Source organism: Orussus abietinus, unplaced genomic scaffold, assembly GCF_000612105.2.
Source record: "Orussus abietinus isolate OABI.00-Male unplaced genomic scaffold, Oabi_2.0 scaffold82, whole genome shotgun sequence".
NCBI classification, from domain to species: domain Eukaryota; kingdom Metazoa; phylum Arthropoda; class Insecta; order Hymenoptera; family Orussidae; genus Orussus; species Orussus abietinus.
This window is the reverse complement of record NW_019394247.1, coordinates 304,456-328,335: the sequence shown is the minus strand read 5'-3', so window position 1 is coordinate 328,335 and position 23,880 is coordinate 304,456. Positions and strand designations below refer to the sequence as shown.

The 23,880-nt window shown below is 50.0% G+C and overlaps 1 protein-coding gene across 2 annotated transcripts in view; it reads left to right on the top strand.

The window, feature by feature from the left end:
• Positions 1–23,341, top strand: part of LOC105695069 (tyrosine-protein phosphatase Lar) — a 135,821-nt gene extending 112,480 nt beyond the window's left edge. The window contains exons 8-20 of one of the 2 annotated variants that reach the window (XM_023433355.1): positions 815–838; positions 1,347–1,447; positions 1,519–1,848; positions 2,100–2,250; positions 3,443–3,739; positions 14,071–14,210; positions 14,292–14,491; positions 14,571–14,740; positions 14,819–15,272; positions 15,350–16,259; positions 16,315–16,541; positions 16,621–18,427; positions 18,509–23,341. In XM_023433355.1, coding sequence (XP_023289123.1) covers positions 815–838; positions 1,347–1,447; positions 1,519–1,848; positions 2,100–2,250; positions 3,443–3,739; positions 14,071–14,210; positions 14,292–14,491; positions 14,571–14,740; positions 14,819–15,272; positions 15,350–16,259; positions 16,315–16,541; positions 16,621–18,427; positions 18,509–18,577 — 4,880 coding nt within the window. In that variant the 3' untranslated portion in view covers positions 18,578–23,341. The remainder of the gene's footprint in view (positions 1–814; positions 839–1,346; positions 1,448–1,518; positions 1,849–2,099; positions 2,251–3,442; positions 3,740–14,070; positions 14,211–14,291; positions 14,492–14,570; positions 14,741–14,818; positions 15,273–15,349; positions 16,260–16,314; positions 16,542–16,620; positions 18,428–18,508) is intronic. The other variant, XM_023433359.1, reaches the window with a different exon arrangement.
• Positions 23,342–23,880: the final 539 nt, after the last annotated feature.

The window sequence follows — 23,880 nt, the reverse complement described above, 5'->3', positions numbered from 1 at the left end:
TTCTCTCTCTCTCTCTCTCTTTCTCTCTCTCTCTTTCTGTGTTTGCACATCGCCGTCGCGCCGCGCCATCTTGCATCGCGAGCATGCCGGGAAGCCGCGTATCTCTATTCTCTCGTTGGCCGTGACCGTCGTCTCGAATCGCACCAATCACGTCGCACCTTTCCTCCACTCTCGTGGCACGGGCCAGGACACTCCCTGGCCTCTGCTCGTAGCACCACACACGACCCCGACAACAGCCCCGCCACCGGTGAAAGCGCGAACCTCGCGGCCGCCAATTTCCGCCACCTCACGCTTTCACCGGCTCACCGTGTCTAAACGAGCTGGGCTAGAGACTTCTAAACCGTGGCATTCGATAGTTGACGCATGAGAGATTGTAGCGATACCCGGGATTTTCGATTTTGAAGACAATTCCGAATTGTTAAACAAGTTCTCTCTGCCCAGTTCTCTCAGTCGCGCCGGCGATCAGAATTCGGACTCGGGCCCTCAAACTCAAGATTTATTCTCTTGATCGATGAAGATCGATTTTGAGAGGCTAACATCGAGTCTGATTCCGATTGGGTGGTTTCTCCGGATCTTTTACCATAGATCAATGGATTCGTAATGCCCTGTCTCTTATTGTAGCCATTAGCCGCCCTGATGCGTGCCGAAGTGAACGTCGGGGATTTTTTTCTTTACTCATTGTTTAACGTTACTCTTATGAAATTGCGAATATATTAATTCCTGGCCCGTCGATCTTCGCTTCGGGCATGGCGGACGATTCTGCGGTGTAAGATTATATTGACATGACTAATAATCGATCACTTTTCCCCCATAGCGGAATCAACTAATGGAGGCGCCAGTAAGTGTAGACTATGTTCTAAGTGTGCTGTAGTGACCAACACGATAACACCCAGATTTCGGCATTTTCCCAAAATTCCATACTTACACAGTTTGTCAGTGTTTGATTAGGTTTGCATTACCCTTGGTACTATCTCTGCACTTGTGTCTTTATCAGCACACTTCCACACGACTCCGTCCTTCATGCTGATCAGACCCAGGATGGTTTCCTCGAAATTGCAAAACCATTGTCCAGGAAGAATCATTTCTCAAAAGAAATAAAGAAACATGGATAGCGTTCGATAAACCATCCTGTACACACCCACACAGACACCCGGTAGACCCTAGTACGCGTAAACGTCAAAATCAGCTGATCGCGACTCCAGCCACTGTCCCACAAGTTTGCAGAAGTGCACCACTTTTGGTTTCCGGTTTGCGAGGGGTTGTCTTCCGGTCATTTTGCTCTTTTGTGTTCCTAATTGGATTGGTAGGTTTGCTGGGGAGTTACAACAGAGGCGTATTAATTTCAGCACCTGGAACGGCACCAAGGAAGGTCCAAGTGCGACCCCTGAGCTCCAGCACCATGGTCATCCAGTGGGAGGAGCCAGAAACTCCAAACGGCCAAGTGACGGTTCGTATCCCGGGGAGAGACGTAGAAAAAGCAGAAAGGGGTTCATTCTAACACCCTGGTGGTCTTTTCAGGGTTACAAGGTGTACTACACGACGGACCCTGACCAGCCGATGGCTTCGTGGCTCTCCCAGATGGTGGACAACAGTCAGCTGACCACCATCTCCGACCTGACCCCGCACTCTATATACACGATCAGAGTGCAGGCGCTGACCAGTGTTGGTCCAGGACCACTTAGTCCTCCGGTCCAGGTGAAGACGCAGCAGGGCGTGCCGAGTCAGCCGGAGATGCTGACGGCGGTGGACATCGGGGAGTCCTCGGTGACGCTCCAGTGGAGCAAGCCGGCTCATGGCGCCGAGAACATCCTCGGCTATGAGCTATACTGGAACGACACTTACGGCAAGGTAACTCCGTTCAGGTTGGTCCCACCCTGCTGACCCAGCGGGGACCTGGGGCCGACTCGAGGACCTGCAAAACGGAAAGCGACCGGCTGTTCACCTAACCTACCCTTTTATTCCCAGCCTCGGGGCCGGGGATTCGCCCTGAGGCATTGCACCCGACCCTGACCTACCCTAATCTGCTCAAACCTAAACTAACCTAAAGAAATCCAAACTAACCTAACCTAACCTAATCTACTCCTCGTGTCTCGCTCCAGGAGAAGTACCACCGGTCCATCCCCGCCACGGAGAACTACACCCTGACGAAGCTGTACCCCAACACCCTCTACTACGTGTGGCTAGCTGCGAGGAGTCAAAGAGGAGAAGGCGCCACCACGATTCCGTACCCAGTGCGCACCAAACAGTACGGTAAGCGAACCATAGGGAGCGAATCCATGCAGCGAGGAGTGCCCTTTCGCTACTGACCCACGATCCTCCGAACCCGGGAGGAGATTCCCGGGTGTCCAGGGGTTCCCCTGGGAGAGATCCCAAAGGAACGACCAGGATCCGGAGGATCGTCGGTCGCGACGGCACAAAGTACAGGTAGGCCACACACGCCGTAGCGCTACGTAGCGCTAGATCGCTCCGACAAGTAGCGCCAGCTAGTATCCGAATAAGTAACTAGAAGGAATCCGTAAGCTAGGGGACATCCCTAGGTAGAGGCGCTAGTATCGGGCTCGGTCGCGGCACTTGGAGGAGCTATACGGTGCGACGAAGTGTGGAGGAGAGTGAGAATGACTGCATGCCAAGTTGCAATAACGAACTCGTTTTTGGATGCCACTTTATATATATATTTATATATATATACGTACATATCATATACATATAAATTGCACTACGCACTGCATCGATATATGTGTGCATTTTGAGCACCTCTTTACCATTCGTCTCGATTAATATATATATATACATATTATGATTACCTTATGATTTACGTATCTGCTCCTATCTGAGTATATCGTGACGTATACTATACTATACTTCATTATAGTCTCTCGTTTGCCCACGGGGATCTCTTGGCTGCGACGAGCCGAGTCTTGCTAATCAAATGTTCTGTTTCTCGACTGTTCAAGGATCTCCGTTGTGTACTCCTTGATTTCTTTATTCTCACTGATTAACATTTATTGTCACTGTAATTATTACATTCCCCCACCTGGTGGGAGTCGGACGACTCCGTTAAGGACGGTCCTCGACCCTGGGGAGACAGCCACCGGCCGCTTCCAAAGTTCGCGCGATTTTGCCCGATCATGACCGCGTTTTCCGATTTTTAACCTAAAAATTGCCGTCCTTTCGCGCCAGTCATTCTCGTCGATTCGGGTTTATTCTATTTTTTAAATAGATAAGATGTCACTTTTGCATGCAAACGCCATTGTATCTGACTTCTGCTCCTGAAGTAATGCTGAACAGTACATTAGGGTACGGTTTAATTAACTGGGGACTTTCCGTTGGGCCGCCATTCCGTTGTGGTGGGCTAAATCGACGAATCGGCGGTCGCGTCGGTGGCTGCCACCCTGGCCTTGTCCTCCATTTTGGTTTCTCCCTATAATTGAGTGTTATACAGTCCCCGGGGCTCCGCCTCACAATGTAAACGGACATGCGACCAGCCCGACCTCCATTTGGGTTTCGTGGGAGCCCCCATCAACCAATCGCTCCAACGGACGAATCGCGTACTACAAGCTGCAGGTCGTCGAAAACGGACGCGCCGACTCGGAGGCCAAGGTTATCCTACTGAACGACACGAATTTCGTGTTGGACGAGCTCAAAAAGTGGACCGAGTATCGGATCTGGGTTCTTGCCGGGACCAGCGTAGGTGACGGGCCTCCGAGTTTTCCTATCCTTGTCAGAACTCACGAGGATGGTATGTATCATTGGCCTGGAAGCAATATTTTTGTGTGATAATAATAACCGCCGCGAGAATTGCCCTCGGAGAAGCGGGGCGCGCCTCACCTGTACAGAGCCACATCTCTTAGGTTAAACCTCGAAAAATTGACATAGATGGGTCGGTGCCACCTCGTAGAACACGAATCCGTCAGCGATTTTCGAATCGCGGGAGAAACGCGCTCGGTAGATAGCTTTTCAGCCGCGAGGTGGAGAGCGCGCGCCTCAGGGCGGCGGCCATGTTTCCGGGCGCCTCGCGCCTACGAGGGCATGCATCGCGCGTGGCCGATGCTCGCGAGGAATCCCGTGAATTCCAAGAGAGCCGCCGTTCACCCAAAGATCCGGAAAAAATATAAAAGCCCGCCAGAAACCGTCGACTGTGGGAAAAGGGAGGAAAGCGGTCGCAATTCGCGACCCGAGGAGACCTCGACGACCTCAGGGAGAGTTCTCATGAGACCCGTAAAACCGTGCCCTTTCCCCTCGAGACTCTAACGGCCAATCAGCTGACACTTTCCCCCTCTACTCTCGGACTCTATCCAAAATCCCCAGGAAGTAACCCCGAACACTCTGTCTTCGTCTTCTTTGCGTTCTTTCTACATTTAACCGAGACACTCCGTTTTCTTGCGAGCTTCTCTTTTCTTAAGCAGCTTTTTCTCACGTCGACGAACACCTTGCCGACTAGGCACGTCGTTTCCCACAACGGCCGAGAGCTTTTCTTTCGCAGGAAAAGGAGAGAGAGAGAGAGACGGAGAGAAAGAGAGAGACCCGGGGATTGGAAGCCGAGGTGCAGAGAGAGAGAGAGAGAGAGGAGAAGACCGCAGGGACCGGTTCCGTCTCTCTTTCTCTGTTCCCTTTTTCGCTGTTTTCGGGAAACGCGATATCTCTCGAGCCTTCCGCTACTTTCGACCTCACAGCAGAATTAAAAGGGACAAAGGAAAAAAAAGAAAAATCCAGAGAACACTCTCGGAAATGTCGAAAAGTCAGAACGCCGCAACCGAAGTTGCTCCCTTCTCACTTTCTTATAAAAAAAAAGGGTAAATAAATATGTAATGTCACTTTTGGTTAATACTAAATTGCTGTGAGGCTTCTTCGTCCTCTTTTCGAAGGTCCTTCCCGGTCCTCCTATTCGCGGTCTCCACCTTTTCCCGCCATTTTCGAGAATCCCTTGACTACCTTGGCTGGCGAAATTTTATATTTTTGGGATTTTTGCGCGGAAACGCAACCGGAGTACGAATTGCCCCCCTACGTCCCCCCCCCCCAGCCGCCCCCTCTGTTCGCATCGGGATTCCGAGATTCTTTTCCAGGTGCACGCAGCCACGGATTTTTTGGACGGCGATTTATGACCATTAATTAGATCACTGATAACAGCTTATCTGGGCCGGGCCGAAAAGCAAATTCGAAAAATCGCCGAAGCTCTCTCTTGACTAACATGTCTTTACAGGGCCTACCCGTTAAAAGTGTCGCAACACTCTCTCTCGTTGCCTCGCATCCTCCTCTGCCTCTCCGTTATGCCTTCGTTTCACGTTCACCACTCTCTTTTCAGTTTTCTTTTACCACCACTCTCGTGCGGCTGGATTTTCCAAAAAGAAAGAAAATAAAAAAAAATATATATATATAAACGTTAGCCTAACGATAAGGAAGAAAGAGACGAGAATTAAGAACGGAGAATGAGCACATCTAGAGATGAAAAGCTCGAAAAAGCGTACCACCCGACACGTTTAACGATGTATACTCACCAGATTTTTGTCTTTCCTTAAAGCCTTTGCAGGAGGATGTGACCCAGGTTTCGATATATACAGCTTTAGTTGTTAAGAATGACATATCACCATTTTAGAGCCGAGCCGGTACGCCCAGATAACCGACATGATATGTGCTAACTCGACATTCGTGTGCCTCGGAAAGAGAGAGAACGCTCGCTGACTGTCCAGGCAGCACAGATTTCCGGAAATGCCACTAGACCGCTAACGGGGCGCCTATTGGCCGTCGAACGGCCGAAACAGATCGGGATAATGTTACCAGGGTAACGAGTAATCCCGAATTTCATGCGACCTCGTATACACTACCTCGTGCATGCTTCCTCGAATCGCCGCAAGGACGAGCAGCGGCGCTCCAGTCGGCCCCACACAGCATGTCGCGGCCATTTACAGGAGATGCCGGAGGAGACGTTAGCGATCTAGGGTACCCTTGGAGAAATCTGTGTTCCTGCGCCGCTCTTGTGCTCGCCCCCTCCTATCACGTCCCCGGAATGTTTTGCCATCGATAGAATTCAATTCGGAGGAAAAACCGCCGAGATATCCGCGTTCGAAAACTCGAGGTGGAGCGCGGAAGGGGCGAGCGCCGCGCGGGACTCGCGCGGGACTCGAAGGCCGACCACGAACCACCGTCTCCACATAGACACACGGACTTGCTAGGATCTGCATGCTCGATCCCGCCGCTGACACTAATTCTTCCAGGACTTGCGAAAACCGAGCGTCGCCGGGAGTGGTTGGAGGTTTTCGGTTCGCTCGGGGGTTTTGCGATGCGTTCCCTCGGGCCAGATGCTTCGATAACGTCCTAACATGTCGGAAGCCGGAGTCTCCTGGCCTGCGAAAAATCCCCTAGGATATCCCTATCCCCCCATTGGCCGTGGGGTCCCCGCGAGTCGCGCCAGAGAGCTTCTCGACACTCAGCCGATATATTCCGCCATGAATACCTTAACGCATATTGTATACCTATATATGACTATCTATATTATATATATACATCTTAGCAGTACACGCGAATGTATATCTCACACACCACTATGTTAGCACTCGACTCTTTTTCACTATATATATATACTACATATATATTTATATATCTCTGATATAAGGCTCTTCTGTCTTTAGTTGAAGTTTAGTTCTATTGTTTGCACATGTTAGAGCATGCATTGATTTGTTTAAATATCCGCCAATCCGTCGTCCCCGCCTGACAACCGCTGCCAACCCTCCAGCCTATGAAAAATTCCCCAGATATACACTGGCACCAACCCAGAGGCCCACCGCCCCCCACTACTGCCGAGCTCTGCCGAGTCTGCGACATAACCTCACCTTCGACTCCCAAGAGTCGACCTTTTCCGATCCCTATGAATGGCATGCCGATGCATGGGACTTTTTGCTTTTCTCCAGATCCCGATTCCGCTATCCCGAGGTCCCTACCGAGCCCTGCATGCTTTTAGTTGGTCCTGAAAGTCGCGAGTCGAGCCTTCGCGGCAGCCGGCCGGCCGCCATATTGGGACCAGCGGCCAATCAGAGCGCGCGGCACCCAAGATGGCGGCGCCCGGCCGCTACCATTGGCCCCCGCCTCGCCGCTCCGCCAATCGGAGGTCGCTGTTAGAGGGAAAATTTGGAAAATTTCCGAAATATCCGAAATTTCCGAAATCTTCCTCCTTCAGGCTAAACTCTCCTCCGAAAGCGGAACTGCGGGCCGCGCCTCGCGAAGGGGCGATCTTATTTCCGCGGGTAAAATCGAGTGAACGGGAAGGAAAAAAAGGGAAAAGGGGAAAACTCGACGCCGAGAGAAAATGCCTGCCGGAAAATCGATATCGCGTACGGGCCTTCTGATTGGTCCGTACGTGTGTACCTCTTGCTCTTATCCGATACACGGTACCCCACCGGCCCTCCGCACTTTTCCTGAGATATCCTCGCGAGGCAGACTCGGCGGGGCAAGGCGCGCCGACAAAAGAGGAAAAAGAGCACAGCTGAAAGCACCTGCCGTGTTAAGCTCGCACCTATTTCTTTTTCTTTTTTTTTTTCCTTTTTTTTTCTGTGAAAAGCACAAGAGAGTACATATGCGTTACGCGCGCACCGTCTTCCATCGCGTTCGCTCTGTCTGTCCGACTTCTTCTTTTTTTTTTTTCTCTTCTTCCCCGGAACGCGCGTCTCTCTTCTTCTATATATATTTTTTTTCCTTCATTTTCCATTGTTGCGTGGAAACACCTCTGCACCACCTCACCGCGCACGCACGCGCGTGCACGCTTATGCACCCGCGCGTAAGCCCGCGCCTCACGCCTCGCGAGATTCGTGGACTCTTTTCTTGTATTTTTTTTTCCTTCCTTTCTTTCTTTTCTTTATATACATGTCAAGTTTTTCAAATTTTATATTAAAGGATCTTTTTGTTTAATTTTTATTGGCTGTGGAGGATTTTAAGTTAAGACGCTCCACGCATCTCCGGCCGCGAGGTGCGCGCGCACGTGGCGAACGCACCCCGGTGCACGCGCGTCACTTGTGAAGATTATCTATCTATATATATATATATCACATGAGCATATAAGAGCACCGAGTATATGGCGATAAGTATACCGCGGCGAGCACCAAGCACTCGAAGAGCACCCAAAGCACCCCACTGTCGACTGTCGTGCGACCTGACCTGCCGCAAGCCGCGGCCTTGACCCGGGTTAAGGCCGGGGTCAAGCCCGCGCCCGGCGTGCAGGTGTGTGAATGCGTGCGTGATTGCGTGAGGGAGGCCCGGCCAAGTCGAATGCGACTTGGCAAGAAATAATGGGAAAACTTAAATTTTCGAAATATACGTCCGACTAAACGTCTTGGGAGAATCATCGCGAGGTTAAGGGGGTGTGAAAGTGTCATGAAGAACCCGTCATACTTTTCTCCGTTCTGGGTACACCGAATCGTTTCAAACTTGACAACGTGAATGTGGAGGCTATGAGGAAGGTCCCGACACCCATGAAATATTTTGTATAAAGAAAAAAATGTCAAGATGCCTATAAACTGATTTTTGAAAACTTGAAATTTCGGGGTCGTCGGGGCCTTCTTTATGTTGTTATGTTATATTCATGTTGAGGAGTTTAAGATTATTTGGTATACTCAGTTTGGAGAAGTTTTGTTAACGAGGGCTTCTTTTATGCCACTTTTATGTCACCTTAAGGGGACTGTGGAGAGGTGGCAAGATGGCGGAGTGACGGTCCAAGGATCGGTTTTCCGTGCACATTTGAATACCAATACTACGCCGGGGAGGGTCTAAGGACCATGGGGGTTTACCTGTGCTATGGCTACGGTGCTCGACCCTGAAATAGGTCGTGGGCCGCCTCGACGCGACCCTGAATTTCTGCTAAGAAGGCGGCACCGCGAAACGCCTGGAAGATGCGCCGCCATTTTGGAGAACAAGGCACTCGTCCTTTGTCTCTGCTAATCTGCTGAGATAATCGACAAATGCACTTATCTCCTGGCGTCGGATCGTACCTATTAAATCTATCAAACGTATATTTAAACCTGGGGAAAGGGTACGTACCATTTTGGAGAGCGCGAAGAAGGAAATGGAATGATTTAGAGTACCAGCTAGACCAGAACGCCTATTTCCTGCGCGCGTATTTTCCGCCAGAACTGGCGACGTTGATTAATTACAATTGAAATTAATACCCGCGGCGGTATCGAGCCTATCGGCGTGCCCATCTCTGGCAGCGACCTTCCGTCATTACTCTCCGCAAATAACGAGGGTAATGCCGTGTAATTGCAATAATTCTTCGCCGGATCTCCATCACTTCGAACGCCGCGCGCCGCCATTTTGGATATCGCGCGCCGAGGAACATCCACGACTTGGACATAAATACATTCCAGACACAATTATTACCTACAGAAATGCTAATTTACCCGGAAATTGCAGTCGAACTCCTTCATTTATTATTAACAATACACATTTTACTGCCACGTAGTGTACACCAGAGATTTTATTACGTTAAATAGTGCAACCACACGCTGAGTACTCGACATTGGCCGTCAAAGTGCAATTTTACTGCATCGCCGATTCCGAGGCTTTTACGATAGTCTGTGTGCTGCAGCATCCGGCTCTGCATTTCCGTTTTTCCTTGCGTTTCGGTGTCCGTTTCCCGGGAAAATGCAAACTTTTCCCTCCCGATATTGTCGCGGGTCCAGGATTTCGCGGTGCACGCTGTACTTAGCTTTGTTGAGGTCGCCTGAAAGAGACGCTCGAATTTCCACATCGATAGTTCGATATATACATATATACGCTCATATATACATATATAACCTTGCGTACCACCATATACATATATATATACCGTACCAGTGTGTGATTTCCATACTTACGCAGTTATTATCACTGACCTTGGCTCTTTGCATGCGACGCGAGCTGTCTCTTGCAACTTCACTCTGTATACCATGAATATATATATTTACACACTTTTGTATACATATGCATATACATATGCATACACGGCATAAGTCACTGTTAAAAGGAAGACCCCTGACAGCGATGCGACGCTTTTTCCTTGCGTTTCTCTTTTTGTTTTTCTTATATATATATATATATATTGTTACACTTATTCGTCAGACTCGTACTTGTAATGTACTCCTCTGTTACAATTATGCGTAATCGTTGTCCGTACTTTAATACAGTACTCGCACACGTAAGTAATCGCATTCCTAGAGCGTTATTTCGTATATTCTTCATTTCTTCTTTCCCTTTTTGACTCTTCTCGTAGAAAGTGCATCCCCTTTTCCGCGTTTCCTCGCATCTACGCGCAGGCGTTTTCCTTATGTTTTCTCCCGTAGAGAAAGAGAAATTGGATATTGGGAAAGAGAACGGATTCTTCGAGGCGTCCCGGAAATTCTCGCTGTCCCCAAATTTCTCCCATTTTTGGGATTTTTTCATTTCCCTTTCCCATCTCATTTCGTGCGCGTCGCTTCGCCTTTGGCGGGTGGATTTTCCGACGTGCCAAAATGTTTTTTTAGGTCCCCTAAGACTTCCCAAGTTTTTAAACAAATTCCATTTTCGGCGACGGTGGGTCAGAGGGATTCGTCTATCTATCATATTTAATTTTTCTTTTCCTCCCTTCTTTCGGAAACTCTTTTTTGTCTTCCAGCATGCTACTCGATTTTGCCAGAATTTCGGAAAATTAAAATTAACTGTAAACAAAAATTTTATAACGAGCAACGGCATATCCGAGATCGAGATCACTTCTGTAGAAACTAGAAGTTTTCTCAAAAAATTCCAGAATTAATTGAATTCGCCGCGGGAAAAAATTCCAAAGCTTTCGGATCACTGGAAAAAGGTCCCTTTCTGGCGGAATTATTCCCTGACCTACCGCAAGATCCCAAAAAGGACCCAGGCTCCTTCTCTGGAATCTTTCCGAGATGGCTCTTCACCACTATCCCCAAAATAAAAAATCCTCCGCTCCCCCATGTCCCCTAGTCGTAGATTTCGTTCTTGGTTACTTGGTTTATCATTTCGATATTCGTTGATTAAATTCGTAGGCATTGCCATAGGTTCTTTCTCCTTTCTTTCGAGCCGAGGCGCCGCTCGGGGGACGTTGAGGAATTAATTCCCGAAGGTTCCAAACCAATCCTCAGCGCCAGGAATTTTCCAGGGATTTGCCGGCGTTTTCCAGGAATCTTGCCGGCAGCTCTCACTCTTACAAGATCTTCTACCCTGCTCAATCTCCCCACGCGACGCCTCGAGTGCCGTGCAAATGGATCCTTTAGTTACCTTCATACTTGGAGTAGTGTTTGTGCATGCCGAAGAGAAGAGAGATCTACTCGAGAGAGAGAAAATCGAAGTAAGGAAAAGAGAAGGAAGGGACCTAAATTAAGGCCGAAGGCGTATCGTTCTCACGTCTCCCGCGACTCTCTGCGAGCCGAGTGGAGGACCTTGCGAGTCGTTTCGGGAAAAAGGCCAGTCGGTGACTTTTCGACTCGAGCCGGCGTTATCGTCAGCTACTTATCTTCCCCGAAAATGGGATAACAGATCGAGGGAGAGAGAGAGAGAGTGAGATATCGCCTTTTTCTCCATCCGCTGCGACCGGTAGAAACCTCGCCGAGGGCCTGACCTTGTACCTTGAAACTAACCGCTCTCTGTAATAATGTCGCATCTTTTTCGACGAACTCACTCACACGATTTCTTATGGATTTTTCTCCCCCACACGTTTATTCGGGCCACTTTCGGGCGCAGTCGACAAAAGTGAGTATTCCCAAAGTAGAGTCTCCAGTTGTGTCGCGCTCTTGTCGTCCTCCCACATAAATATATCTATATATTTTTTTTTCCCCATTTTACCCCTCGTTCTATTCCCTCATTTTTTCTAAACCCCCTTCTCGTACTCTTAGAGTTCCACCCTCTTCGTTATCAGTTCCGAAGCTTTCCACGGGCTGCTGGTCGGACGTTCGGGATTTCTCCAAATTTTTCCCCTCTCTTCGAGAGCTTGAAAAAAAAAAAGAGAGTACGTTCCCGAGGGTCATTCTCGAGTTATTCCAATTATCCGATACCAGATCTATCGGGATTATTTTTTAAAAATTCGAATCATCGATGGAATTCATTTTATCGCGGATTCTTTTCACCTGAACTACCCACCGGCAACCCGGGGCGAATCTGGCAGGCCGTAATTTGAGGATGTGTGTTTCGTTTTATTTTCATATTTCATTTCTGGCCGACAAGCCGCGTCGACCGAGGAGCCTGTGTGGTTTTCTCAGTGTTTTGTCCCTAGATATCTTGCGTGTCTTGTCCGCTAATTAGGCAGAGATTTTCTTCGTCCCGTCTCTCGGGACCTGTACATGCGAATTTTTGGAAACCGTAGCTCAGATACCTAGTCGAGTAATTATATATATATATCACTATATATCACGCATCGCCATGGAGTGGTATTACATATATATATAAATTCTATGTATATATATGTCAATATTACCGTATACATAAATACATATACCGCGATATATACGATCGCGTGCACGGGCACTTGTCACATGGTTCTTCGTTTCCTTTTATATATATACTTATGTCCCTTGGTTGCAAGCGTTTATTCCGCCGAGATTCTGCGCCGTAGATGTTGTACATATTCATATATATATATACTCATTTCTCGACACGTAGGTTGGCAGATGGCACTTTTTCCGGGCCTTTTCTTTTCTTTTTTTTTTTTTCCTTTTGTTACCCTCCTCCGTGTCGCGCCTCGTCAAAGACACACATTGATAACAGTCCATACACCGAGAGGAGTAAATGGCCGATGAAAATGAAGGGAGATTAAATTAGATACGAAGAAAATAAAGGAATGAAAAATAGGGAATCTTCACAGAAACACGGGTTTTCGAGAATCCCGCGAGAAAGGGGAGAAAGTCGAGATTTCGGGGAGGGTGGAGGAGACAATTGCCGGAGGAAGGGAAGGAGTGAATTTGTGATTTATCATTTTTTTTTTTATATACATCGCAGTTTCGAAAAATTCCTCGAGGACTTGAAAACTAGGGGGAATACTTCCAGGATCTGGGGATAAATATTGGTATTCAAATGGAGAGGACGCGTATTCGCTTTTTGAATTTTTTTTTTTTTTTTTCCTCTCTTTCCTTTAATCACTTTGGGAATTTTTAAAAGAGCGCCTGGACTCAGCGAGTCCCTCAGAGGGGTCCAGGGAAGCCGGGAAAGGGGAGAGGAAACAATTATTACTCAGGACTCTGGAGGAAATAATTATTGGTATTCAAATGGAGAGGACGTCGCGCGCTTACGTGAAAAGAGGGGCCCGGGGCCCCTTTTCGGGTTTTGTGTCGTGTCGTCCCCCCGGATTGCGTGTGAATTTTCGCAGGGTGACTGCTCGCTTTTTCGCCTTTTCACCCCCTTTCAGTTCGCCCCCCTTTTTCGCTCCCTCCTCGCCCACTCCACCTTTCCGTCCCCCTTTGGTTCCCTCCAAGTTCCGAAAGCTCCCTTTCGCAGTTCCCGTCTCTTTTGCACTTTTATACGGCCCTTTGACGACTCTTACTTTCGCCCCTCGCCCTTTTATTTACACCGACTGTTACGGCTGGTTTACACTGTTCCCTCGCTCCCTTTTTACTGCCACTCCGGTTTTACAGCTGACTCTTGACGCGCGGACGATTTAACGGGGACCTATGAGAATACGTGAAACGTTTCACTTGGGCCCCCAAACTGTCTGAAAAAACCCCCAAAAAACCGCCCCAAGTCTGTCGAAAAAGAGAAAAAAGCCCATTCAGCCCTCTGCCAGGACCAAACTGAATTATTCCGCATTTCTCCCTAAAAGGACGTACCCCGGAAAAACATCGAAAATCCACATGACACAATATAATTAGACATGTATAACTCCCGTGGTTTTTATTTTCAGCGCGGACGAAATTTGACCGGAATTCGACATCATTTTTTGATCGCTTTTAATTTCAGCCCCCCTCCCCCCCCAGCCCCCGTTTTGGTTCCATTTTTGATTAATTTCACGCGAGAGTGAGTGCGTTTGCAAGTGCGTGTGTAATTGTTCTCGCTCGGGTAGATGACGCGGACTTTCGGGGAGGATTTCCACCTTTTTCTCTCTAATAGAAACTTGCGTTGCAGTACCGGGTCAGCCTCAGGACGTGAAGGTATCGACGATCAACTCCACGGCGATCCACGTGGAGTGGAAGCCGCCCTTGGCCGACAACCAGAACGGCATGCTCCGGGGGTACCACATCCACGTCCAGGAAGTTAAGGATGCCGTGAGTGGTTTTTACAAAGATAGGGGAGAGCGTGTAAATTATTGGGAAATTTTTTACGGATTTTTTGGCCGACCTCTTCAGGGTAAGGAGCTGCTGAACGAGCCCATCCGCAAGGACGTGGTGGAGAAGGTCCACGAGGTGAACATCACGGGGCTACAGCCTGATACCAGCTACTCAGTGCAGATAGCAGCCCTGACGAGGAGGGGAGACGGGGACAGGTCCACCCCAGTGCACGTGAAAACACCTGGAGGAGTGCCGAACAAGCCGCAGATGACCCTGAGGTGGGAGGAAATTTTGGAAGATCAAATGGGTGGATCCTGGGTAGATAGGAATTATTTTTAATATGGTTTTGCTCATCAGCGTCAGGACCAGGATCCCCATCGACATGGACCTGAAATGGACAAAGCCTACGCAGACCTATGGGGCGCTTTTGGGGTACCGCGTCAGGTACGGCATAAAAAATCAGACCCTGAAGGAGGACTACGTCCCGGCGACCGACCAGCACCACACGTACAGGATCACGGACCTAGGTGATTTATTTCACTGGGATAAGGGTGTGTAGGGTGACCCTGAAGAGCAGGGTTTTCAAGGATGACTCCAATTTTCAGAGGAGCGAGGGGTCAGCTACGAGTTCCGAGTGGCCGGACAGAACAGCATCGGCTTCGGCCAGGAGGCGGTGCAATATTGGTTCAGTCCAGAAGGCAAGCCCACAGGACCCCCCACGAACCTGTCGTACCACTTCCAGACACCTGACACGGTTTGTGTGACCTGGGACCAGCCAGAGCGCCACCTCAGGAACGGCCTGATCATCCACTACGACGCGGAGTTCCACAAAAAGAGCGACCATGGGACCATCATCCTCAGGAATGGAACCACGCAGACTAGAGCGGTGTTCACGGACCTTGAAGAGAACACGGAGTACGTGTTCCACGTCAGGGCGCACACGAGTCAGGGTGCTGGTCCCTACTCGGAGAAGGTGACCATCCTGACGGACAAGGACATCGGTAGAGCTCCCATGTCCATCAACGTGGTGGCCACCTCCGAGTCCAGCGTGGAGGTTTGGTGGGTACTCGAAGAGGCATCACCGGGATTACAGGTAGTATAAGAGAAACAGGACCCTAAGTCTCTTCTTTAACCAGGTGGGAGCCGGTGCCGAACCGCGACAAGGTCGTCGGTTACCACATCTTCTACACCAAGACCGCGGTGGAGGACCTGGACGAGTGGAAGCAGAAGATCGTGGGTCAGACCGAGTCGGCGGACCTGGTGAACCTGGAGAACTACGCCCAATACGCGATCGCAATCGCTGCGAGGTATAAAACGGGTCTAGGGAGACTGAGCTCCAAGGTGACGGTCACCGTGAATCCTGAAGACGTGCCCCTGGACCTGCGTGCACCAGACTCCTCGACGCACTCGATGACTCTGTCATGGACTCCGCCTAGGAGGTTGAACCCTGTCAATTATAAAGTGTCGTTCGACGCGGTTAAAGAATTCAGAGACTCCCAGGGGATCACGCAGACCCAGGTGGTGCCTCGCAAAATGATCCTGTTGGACTCTCAATACACGACCACGACCATCAACGAGCTGCAGCCCTTCACGACGTACAACGTGAACGTCAGTGCGGTGCCATCGGACGGAAGCTACCGACCCCCCGCGAAGATCACGGTGACGACCCAAATGGCGGCCCCGAAGCCGATGGTGAAGCCTGACTTCTATGGCGTGGTCAATGGGGAGGAGATTCAGGTGATCCTGCCCCAGGCTTCCGAGGAGTATGGCCTGATTTCCCATTATTATCTCATCGTGGTCCCTGAAGACGAGAGCACAGCCGACAAGCAGCCTGACGAGTTCACCGAGGAGATGATCACCGGGAAGAGCGCCAAGCAGGAGTGGGAAAACGCGCCCTACATCGCCGCCAAGTTCCCCCATAGGGATATTCCCTATACCTTCCATCTAGGGAGTGGAGAGTTCTTCGAAGGGTACGAGAACAGGAAGCTGGAGAGGAGCAAGAGGTACAGGATCTTCGTCAGGGCCATCGTGGACACGCCTAGAAAGGTGAGTCGATCAAGAGATTCGTGGGTGGAGAGAGATCATGTGGTTTCTATTTCAGCATCTGTACACGTCCTCGCCGTTCTCGGAATACCTGAGTCTGGACATGCGGGAAGTGCCTCCTGGGGATCCGCCCAGCAGACCCAACCCCAACACCCCCGTGGATGGCAACCCTGAAGTGTCTGTGAAGACCAGTGGCCAGGAACCGGGCATGGTCTGGGTAGTGGGTCCCATAATCGCGGCGCTGATGGTTAGCGTGTGCCTAGTTCTGCTCTTCGTCATCAAGAAGTAAGTTGCTCATCCTAATCTTGAAGAAGGGATGTACTGAAGAGACTCACTTCTTAACGAGGAACCCTTACCGATCCAGGCGAAGGCAGCCCTGCAAAGCACCGGACCAGGCTGCAGTGACAAGGCCCCTGATGGCTGCGGACATCAGCTCCAACCATGCCCCTCTAGACCCTGTCGAGATGCGCAGACTGAACTTCCAGACCCCTGGCATGATCTCCCACCCACCCATCCCCATCAGCGAGTTGGGCAACCACATAGAGCGTCTGAAAACGAACGACAACCTCAAGTTCAGCCAAGAGTACGAGTCCATCGAGCCGGGCCAACAGTTCACCTGGGACCACTCGAACATGGAGGTCAACACCTCGAAGAACCGCTACGCGAACGTCATCGCCTACGACCACTCGAGGGTCATCCTGCAGACCATCGACGGGATCCCAGGCTCGGACTACATAAACGCGAACTACTGCGATGGGTATCGCAAACAGAACGCGTACGTGGCTACCCAGGGTCCTCTTCAAGAGACCTTCGGGGACTTCTGGAGGATGTGCTGGGAGCTGCGCACCAGCACGATCGTGATGATGACGAAGTTGGAGGAGAGGACGAGGATCAAGTGCGACCAGTACTGGCCGACGAGGGGAGCGGAGACGTACGGACTGATGACGGTGACCATCAGCGACGTGCAGGAGCTGGCCACGTACTGCATCCGGACCTTCCAGGTGTGCAGAGCCGGCTACTCGGAGAGAAGAGATATCAAGCAGCTTCAGTTCACGGCCTGGCCCGACCATGGGGTTCCGGAACACCCTGCTCCCTTCCTGCAGTTCCTGAAGAGGGTCAGGTCCCTCAACGTCCCCGACAGCGGTCCCCTGGTCGTTCACTGCAGCGCCGGGGTCGGAAGGACCGGGTGCTTCATCGTCATCGACTCCATGCTGGAGCGGATCAAGCATGAGAAGATGATCGACATCTATGGGCACGTGACTTGCCTGCGTGCCCAGAGGAACTACATGGTGCAGACCGAGGACCAGTACATCTTCATCCACGACGCCCTCCTGGAGGCGGTGATCTGTGGGAACACGGAAGTGCCCGCGCGGAACCTGCACTCTCACATCCAGAAGCTGATGCAGCCGGAGCTCGACAACATCACCGGCATGGAGCTAGAGTTCAAGAAGCTCTCCAACATCAAGGCCGACTCCACCAGGTTCATCTCGGCGAACCTGCCCTGCAATAAACACAAGAACAGACTGGTGCACATCCTTCCGTACGAGTGCACCAGGGTGTGTCTGCAACCACAGCGCAACATCGAAGGGTCCGACTACATAAACGCCAGTCTGATAGATGGCTATCGCTACAGGGCGGCTTACATCGCCACCCAGGGTCCTCTTATCGACACCACCGACGACTTCTGGAGGATGCTCTGGGAGCACAACTCCACCATCGTCGTCATGCTCACCAAGCTGAAGGAGATGGGCCGCGAGAAGTGCCACCAGTATTGGCCTTCCGACCGATCCATCAGGTACCAGTGCTTCGTGGTCGACCCCATCGCCGAGTACAACATGCCTCAGTACATCCTGAGGGAGTTCAAAGTCACCGATGCCAGGGATGGGGCCAGTAGGACCGTCAGACAGTTCCAATTCATAGACTGGCCGGAACAGGGAGTCCCCAAGTCCGGGGATGGGTTCATCGACTTCATCGGTCAGGTGCACAAGACCAAGGAGCAGTTTGGTCAGGATGGTCCCATCACCGTCCACTGCAGCGCTGGAGTCGGTCGCACGGGGGTCTTCATCACGCTCAGCATCGTCCTGGAGAGGATGCAATACGAGGGGGTCGTCGATATCTTCCAGACCGTTAGGATACTACGCACCCAGAGACCTGCGATGGTGCAGACTGAGGTACCTTATGAGGCACAATGTTTGTTCTTTTTTTTTGTTTTAGAACGTTTGTAGGTTTGACCATTTTCTTTGTTCTTCCAGGACCAGTATCAGTTCTGCTACCGCGCTAGTTTGGAATACTTGGGCTCGTTCGATCATTACGCCAACTGACAAGCAGACCCTCGGGATCAGAGGGAGCCACCCAGAGAAAGAACTGATCGACTCAGGAACAGAGAGGTCATCAACGAGAGAGCGAAGGTGCGACGGGTGTGAGGTGTTGGGTTTTTTTAGGAAATGGGCCTTATGGGACGAGTCAGTTCTGCTGGCCGATCAATTTGGGACGTTCGGGCTCCTCCGATCACTGGGCTACTGATTTATTTTGAAGAGACTGCAAATGTACCGACGAGGGAGCGAATCAATCGACTGACGACTACCCTGATGGGAGGTTTGATCGCGATCGACCGGAAATTGTCGGTCGTTCGGCGTGACTAGATGAGAAGAAACGTCAAAGTGAAAGAAATGGATCGTGACTTGAAGTTCCCGTCGACTTCATCGCCTTCATCAACTTAGAAAACTGAAGAGTGACCGACATACGCGACGAGAAACCAGGCTGCGTCTCGCGCCGAATACATTTTTGGCTATTAGGCCCAATTAGGACGTTCACGCGACCTGGTGAGACGCGGTTCCTTTCCTGAAGAGCTTCGACCGATCGAGCTTAAGCTCCTATTCGTTAGTCAATTCGTGTACAGGCCACGCGAAGCTTGCCAGGCACGAGTGTAGAGAGAAGCGCGCGAGAACGATGACGGTCGGCCACCTGGAGACTTTGGGCGCCGATTTCTCGACTTTCCGACTATCAAACCTTCTTCAGCTTGGCCCACCCCATTCCTTGGACCGGATAGGCTGCACCTCGACTATTGGAATCGTGATGTGCAAGAAATTCTATGCAGAATCCCGCGAAAACGGATTTTGGTCGACGCCATCTTGGCACGCTCCACCTGCACGTGCGGTCCTTCCAGAAAACTCGAGCCGCGACCTAGTCGGGGATCCTTCTGGAACGAGCCTCCTGGAAATTCATGGAATTAAAAGAACCTAAAAATCCATATCGAGTTCCGCGACAAGTGCACGCGATCTTGTCTCTTTAGGAACAGAATCCTCGAGGTTGCGAGTCGCTTCGGCGACCTCGAGGACCGACGAGGAGAATCGAAATAGCGAATACTCGCCGAGGGGCACATATCCGAGCGCAAGCTTCGACGTCCGAGACGTCTTTTTCGACTTCCTTAGGCTTTTTGAGATCCTTTAACCGAGACCACGGGCTCCCTAATCGTATTTAGAGCTAGTCTACAATCTAAGACTGAGTACGGATGCAGGGATCCTTCCCTAGAAATCTGGATCTTGAAAAGTCCTCCCACCAGCGGGGGTCCTTCGACCAAAATCGGACGAGGCTCGCAAAAGGAACCAGACCCTTCGAGAACCCAAAACAAGGGAACGGAAACTGTTCTTCAACATTACCAATGTGATTGGAAGTATCGAAAGGAGCGGGAAATCGCCATACTGCCAAACCGAAGGACCGTCGATGAAGAGGAAGAAGCGACGCCCTGCCCTGAAGACACCCACTGAAGGCATCATCATCATCTCCCGTCACTCTGGTTCGGATTCAACCACGAAGAGCGATGCGTTAACCCATAAGACATAACTAAGAGTAGATTAGGCGACGATAGAGCGAATGAGGAGCGAATTTAGTCCTTAAGGTGTACGAGTGTCGAGGATGCCTGTTGTGTCCGACCCCGAAGAAGCACTCCTGGCTCGCGTGGGGAGTCTCGAAGGAGGAAACTCCAAAGTGAACACTTCGAGGTAGCTCTTCAGGGTCTCCCCACGACCCGGGGCTTCGTGTCAGCCCCGAAGATCGCACGTCGTTCTTGATCCCCGACAGGAATAGCTGAAGAATGAAGGAAACCTAACAGATATCGTACAAACGTCGGGGATTTCAACGCTTGCACCTCCTTCCGCAGTTTCACACATTCCAAAGGACGGCCGACCGATTTCCCGGTCTGATCAAAATCGTTTATGCTTCTTCCAATGATATCAAGGAATAATCATCTCCCTCGGGATAATTTATTTCCATTATTTTTCTAACCAAGAAATAATTATAATGAAACCCGCTGGAAATTCACCCTCCCTGTTGATGACGCCCAATTGGGACTCTTAAAATCATTAAAATTTCAACTGTAAATCAGGCTTTTATTGCAGTATTATTTTTTCTAGTTGGAAAATAGGGGAATTATTGTTATCGCATTCTACAGGGCGTGTCAAAATTCCCCGTAGATGGGATGTCGCCATAGACTGTCGAAATCGGTCGACCTGGTTTCTTCATGATGGACTCAAGTTCCCTGCCCAGTGCAGTGGGAATTCGTTACTGTTTCTAAGGTGCATCGCCGATCGCATTGTATTCGTTTTCCACGGAAACTAGGCCGCAAATTGCGGAAACCCTTGCGGGGCGAACCGCGGAAACTGGCTGCGGAATCTCGCTATTAAGTATAAGCCGAGCGCCGGGGACGTTCTTCGTGGTGGAGGTCGAAGAGTGCGAAGACTCGCCCTTGGATCGAGGGGGCGACCACGAAGAGTCCAGCTTTCACGCTCGTTTCGGTCTGGAAAGACAATAAAGCACGCTGCCAGTTTCCGCGGCGTCCCATAAATTTAGCGAACCCGGCCTCGAGAAGAGAGGAGCACTTCCGCTCTCTAATCGCATTTAAGCCCTCCAGAAAGACGTATAAAAAAATCGACAAACTCCATATTCCCCTTCCTGACCCCATAGAAATTTGCACGCATTTCTAGACCCCCCTTGTAACTGAAAGTCCACGATAGAAAAATGTAAAATCGAAAAATCAGGAATCAGAAGATGTACAAAGACACGTGACCTTGTATATTTTCCGTATCAGCGCACTTTTATTTCAATTAAATGTAACATTGCATTATCATTATTCTTTTTTCTTCTTTTTTTTTTTTTTTTTTACTTAGATGCCGAATGTGATATCACGGAGACAATGTCATTTTCCTGCAGCTTATTGCGGCATTGAAATCACCAATGATCGAGGAAATTTCTATGGGGATTTTTATCAGTCATTCATAACAGATTTATCAATTTTTCTTTATCGACTTTTATTCGAGATCCTCCGCCTCTTCTCGGGTCCGGAACCACCGGTGACCTTCTCGTTCTCCAGAAGCGTTCTCCAGGAGTCGATGTCGACGAAGCCACCTGTACATAGCCCCGCACCCATTTCTCAGCGACAGCGTTACACCTGTACACATAAGACGTATATAAATATATACATAGATATATATATATATATATAAATATGAATATAACTATAAATATGAATATAAATATTATAAATATCGTTCTGACCGCGAACCGAAGAGACGCCCTTCCGGGTTTCAGCATCCTGGCGTCTAAGCGAACGTGAAGAATCGGAATTAGTGGAGAAAAAGAAAGGAGAGAATATATACGAGGGAATAATCGGCATCTAGCTTCTTCGACACCTTTTTTCTACCGTGTACCGACACACACACACTCGCGACGCGTCGCGCTCTTTTATATATTTTTACAAGACCTACTCGCATCATACGTACACGTTTTCTAAGGACCCTCCGATCGAGTTTAGTTCGTAGCCAGTCGGAATAAGTGCAGCTTCGAGTTCTCCCTTGTGGCCGCGAATAAACGTCCCCGCCGCTCCGGTTATTCCTGAAGAGTAACTCGCGTTAAAGAGTGAGAATAATGGCCGCCGAGGAAGACGGACTAAATAATCGAATAGCTAATTAATCCCCTATTTCGAATCCCTTCTCCGCCCCTCGGAACTCCTCCCGAAATAAAAGGAACGACGAAGAGGAACGAAGGAAAATTCAATTGCCCTCAATAATCCCCTGAAGCGTGAAACGCGAAATTTCCTAACAAAGATACGATTAAAAGAAACGTTAAACCGCCCTGTAAATTGCCCCATCTCGCAATAAATCACCCTTCCTCCACCGAGAAGGCAAATCTGGGAGCGAGGAGAGAAAAGAAAATAAAGAATCGTCGGTAACGTAAATTGTTGTAGTTACGTGTTACGGTAGTACCCGGGAAAGGAGAAGAAGAATAAGAAACGAGATAATGCTCCGAAATGCATTTTCCCCGCACACATACACATGGATATACACGTGGGCATGTATACGTATATACACACAAAGTCCAGGATGCGCGTTCAATGATACACGTGTACATGTCCCCACGTGTACGATTGCAACGTAACGAGGTTACGTTTTTTTCTACTACGACGCGCCACCTCGAGGAGCATCGCCATTAACAAAAAGGAAACCCTGAGGACCGCGATGGACAAAGGAACGAGGGAGTCCATTTCCGTGTAGGTTGTATTTTAGCTGCGTGTCTGTCGGAATAGTCCCTAAGTTATTTTCTAAGCCGGAGTTGTATAGCGCCCGTGGCATGTTGTATTCTTCTTCTTGAAATCGCAGGGGTTGGCGGCCATGCCGCGAACATGGCGCCGGAGCTAAATAGTTAGTACGACTAAATAGCGGTCTCCACGGATTGTCGACTCCTCTCGAGACTAGGAAACCCCGAGGGAAACGGACCTCGAGGGGAGTCCCCGCTCCGGGGGTTGGACTTCCAGATGTAGAGTCGCCGCGCCAAGTCGCAGCCCCGAGGGCCATTGGAGTAGAGTCAGCAGCAGGACCTCATAGAGAGAAAGAGAGAGAGAGTGGGAAATTATTTTGTGATACTTTCTTGCCAGAAAGAATACAACAGGCTCGGAGAGGCGGCACGTGGAGCACGATGTTATCGATTCAATAATTATACAAATTAAATATTGTCTAATAGGAGGAGTCTATTGACGAGGAGAAATACCATGTACATTATGTATTGCCTTTTGGCGTCAATAAAATAGCGACTAACACGTACCCTCGTCGTTTCCTGAAAAGATAAAAATACTGCACTAAGCATTGTATGTAGAACAATTCTTTCCTATTACTTAAAAAGTAGCCTTGAATTTAAAGAACATCCATTTACCCCATCCTGTACCTACGCAGCGTTTCGCAATTCCGTTTCATTGAAATCTCCAAGCAGCAAGTTTTCACCACAGTGGCTGAATGTGATTCATTTAACAATCGGCGAAATTTCAAGGTAGGATCTCTCGATGCGGCCCTGTCGGTGGTTGCGTGTGTGCCTTCGTGTACTCGCCCGAGTCGATGTGTGGAGCCGCGGGGGCCGATTCACGTATTCTTTGTGTTCCCCTTACATCGGTGTGCGGTATAAAGATCCGGCGCGCGCGCTATGACCGGGCACCTGTCGAAGCGCAGGCGCGTGTGCATTGGAGCACCACTACAAGCGCACATCGCGACACCATGGGAGCGGCCGCGAGGTGGGGGGTGAGAACTGGACCCCGCGCAGCGGCTCGCGCGCAGAGAGTGGGGGAAGCGCGGCAGGCTCG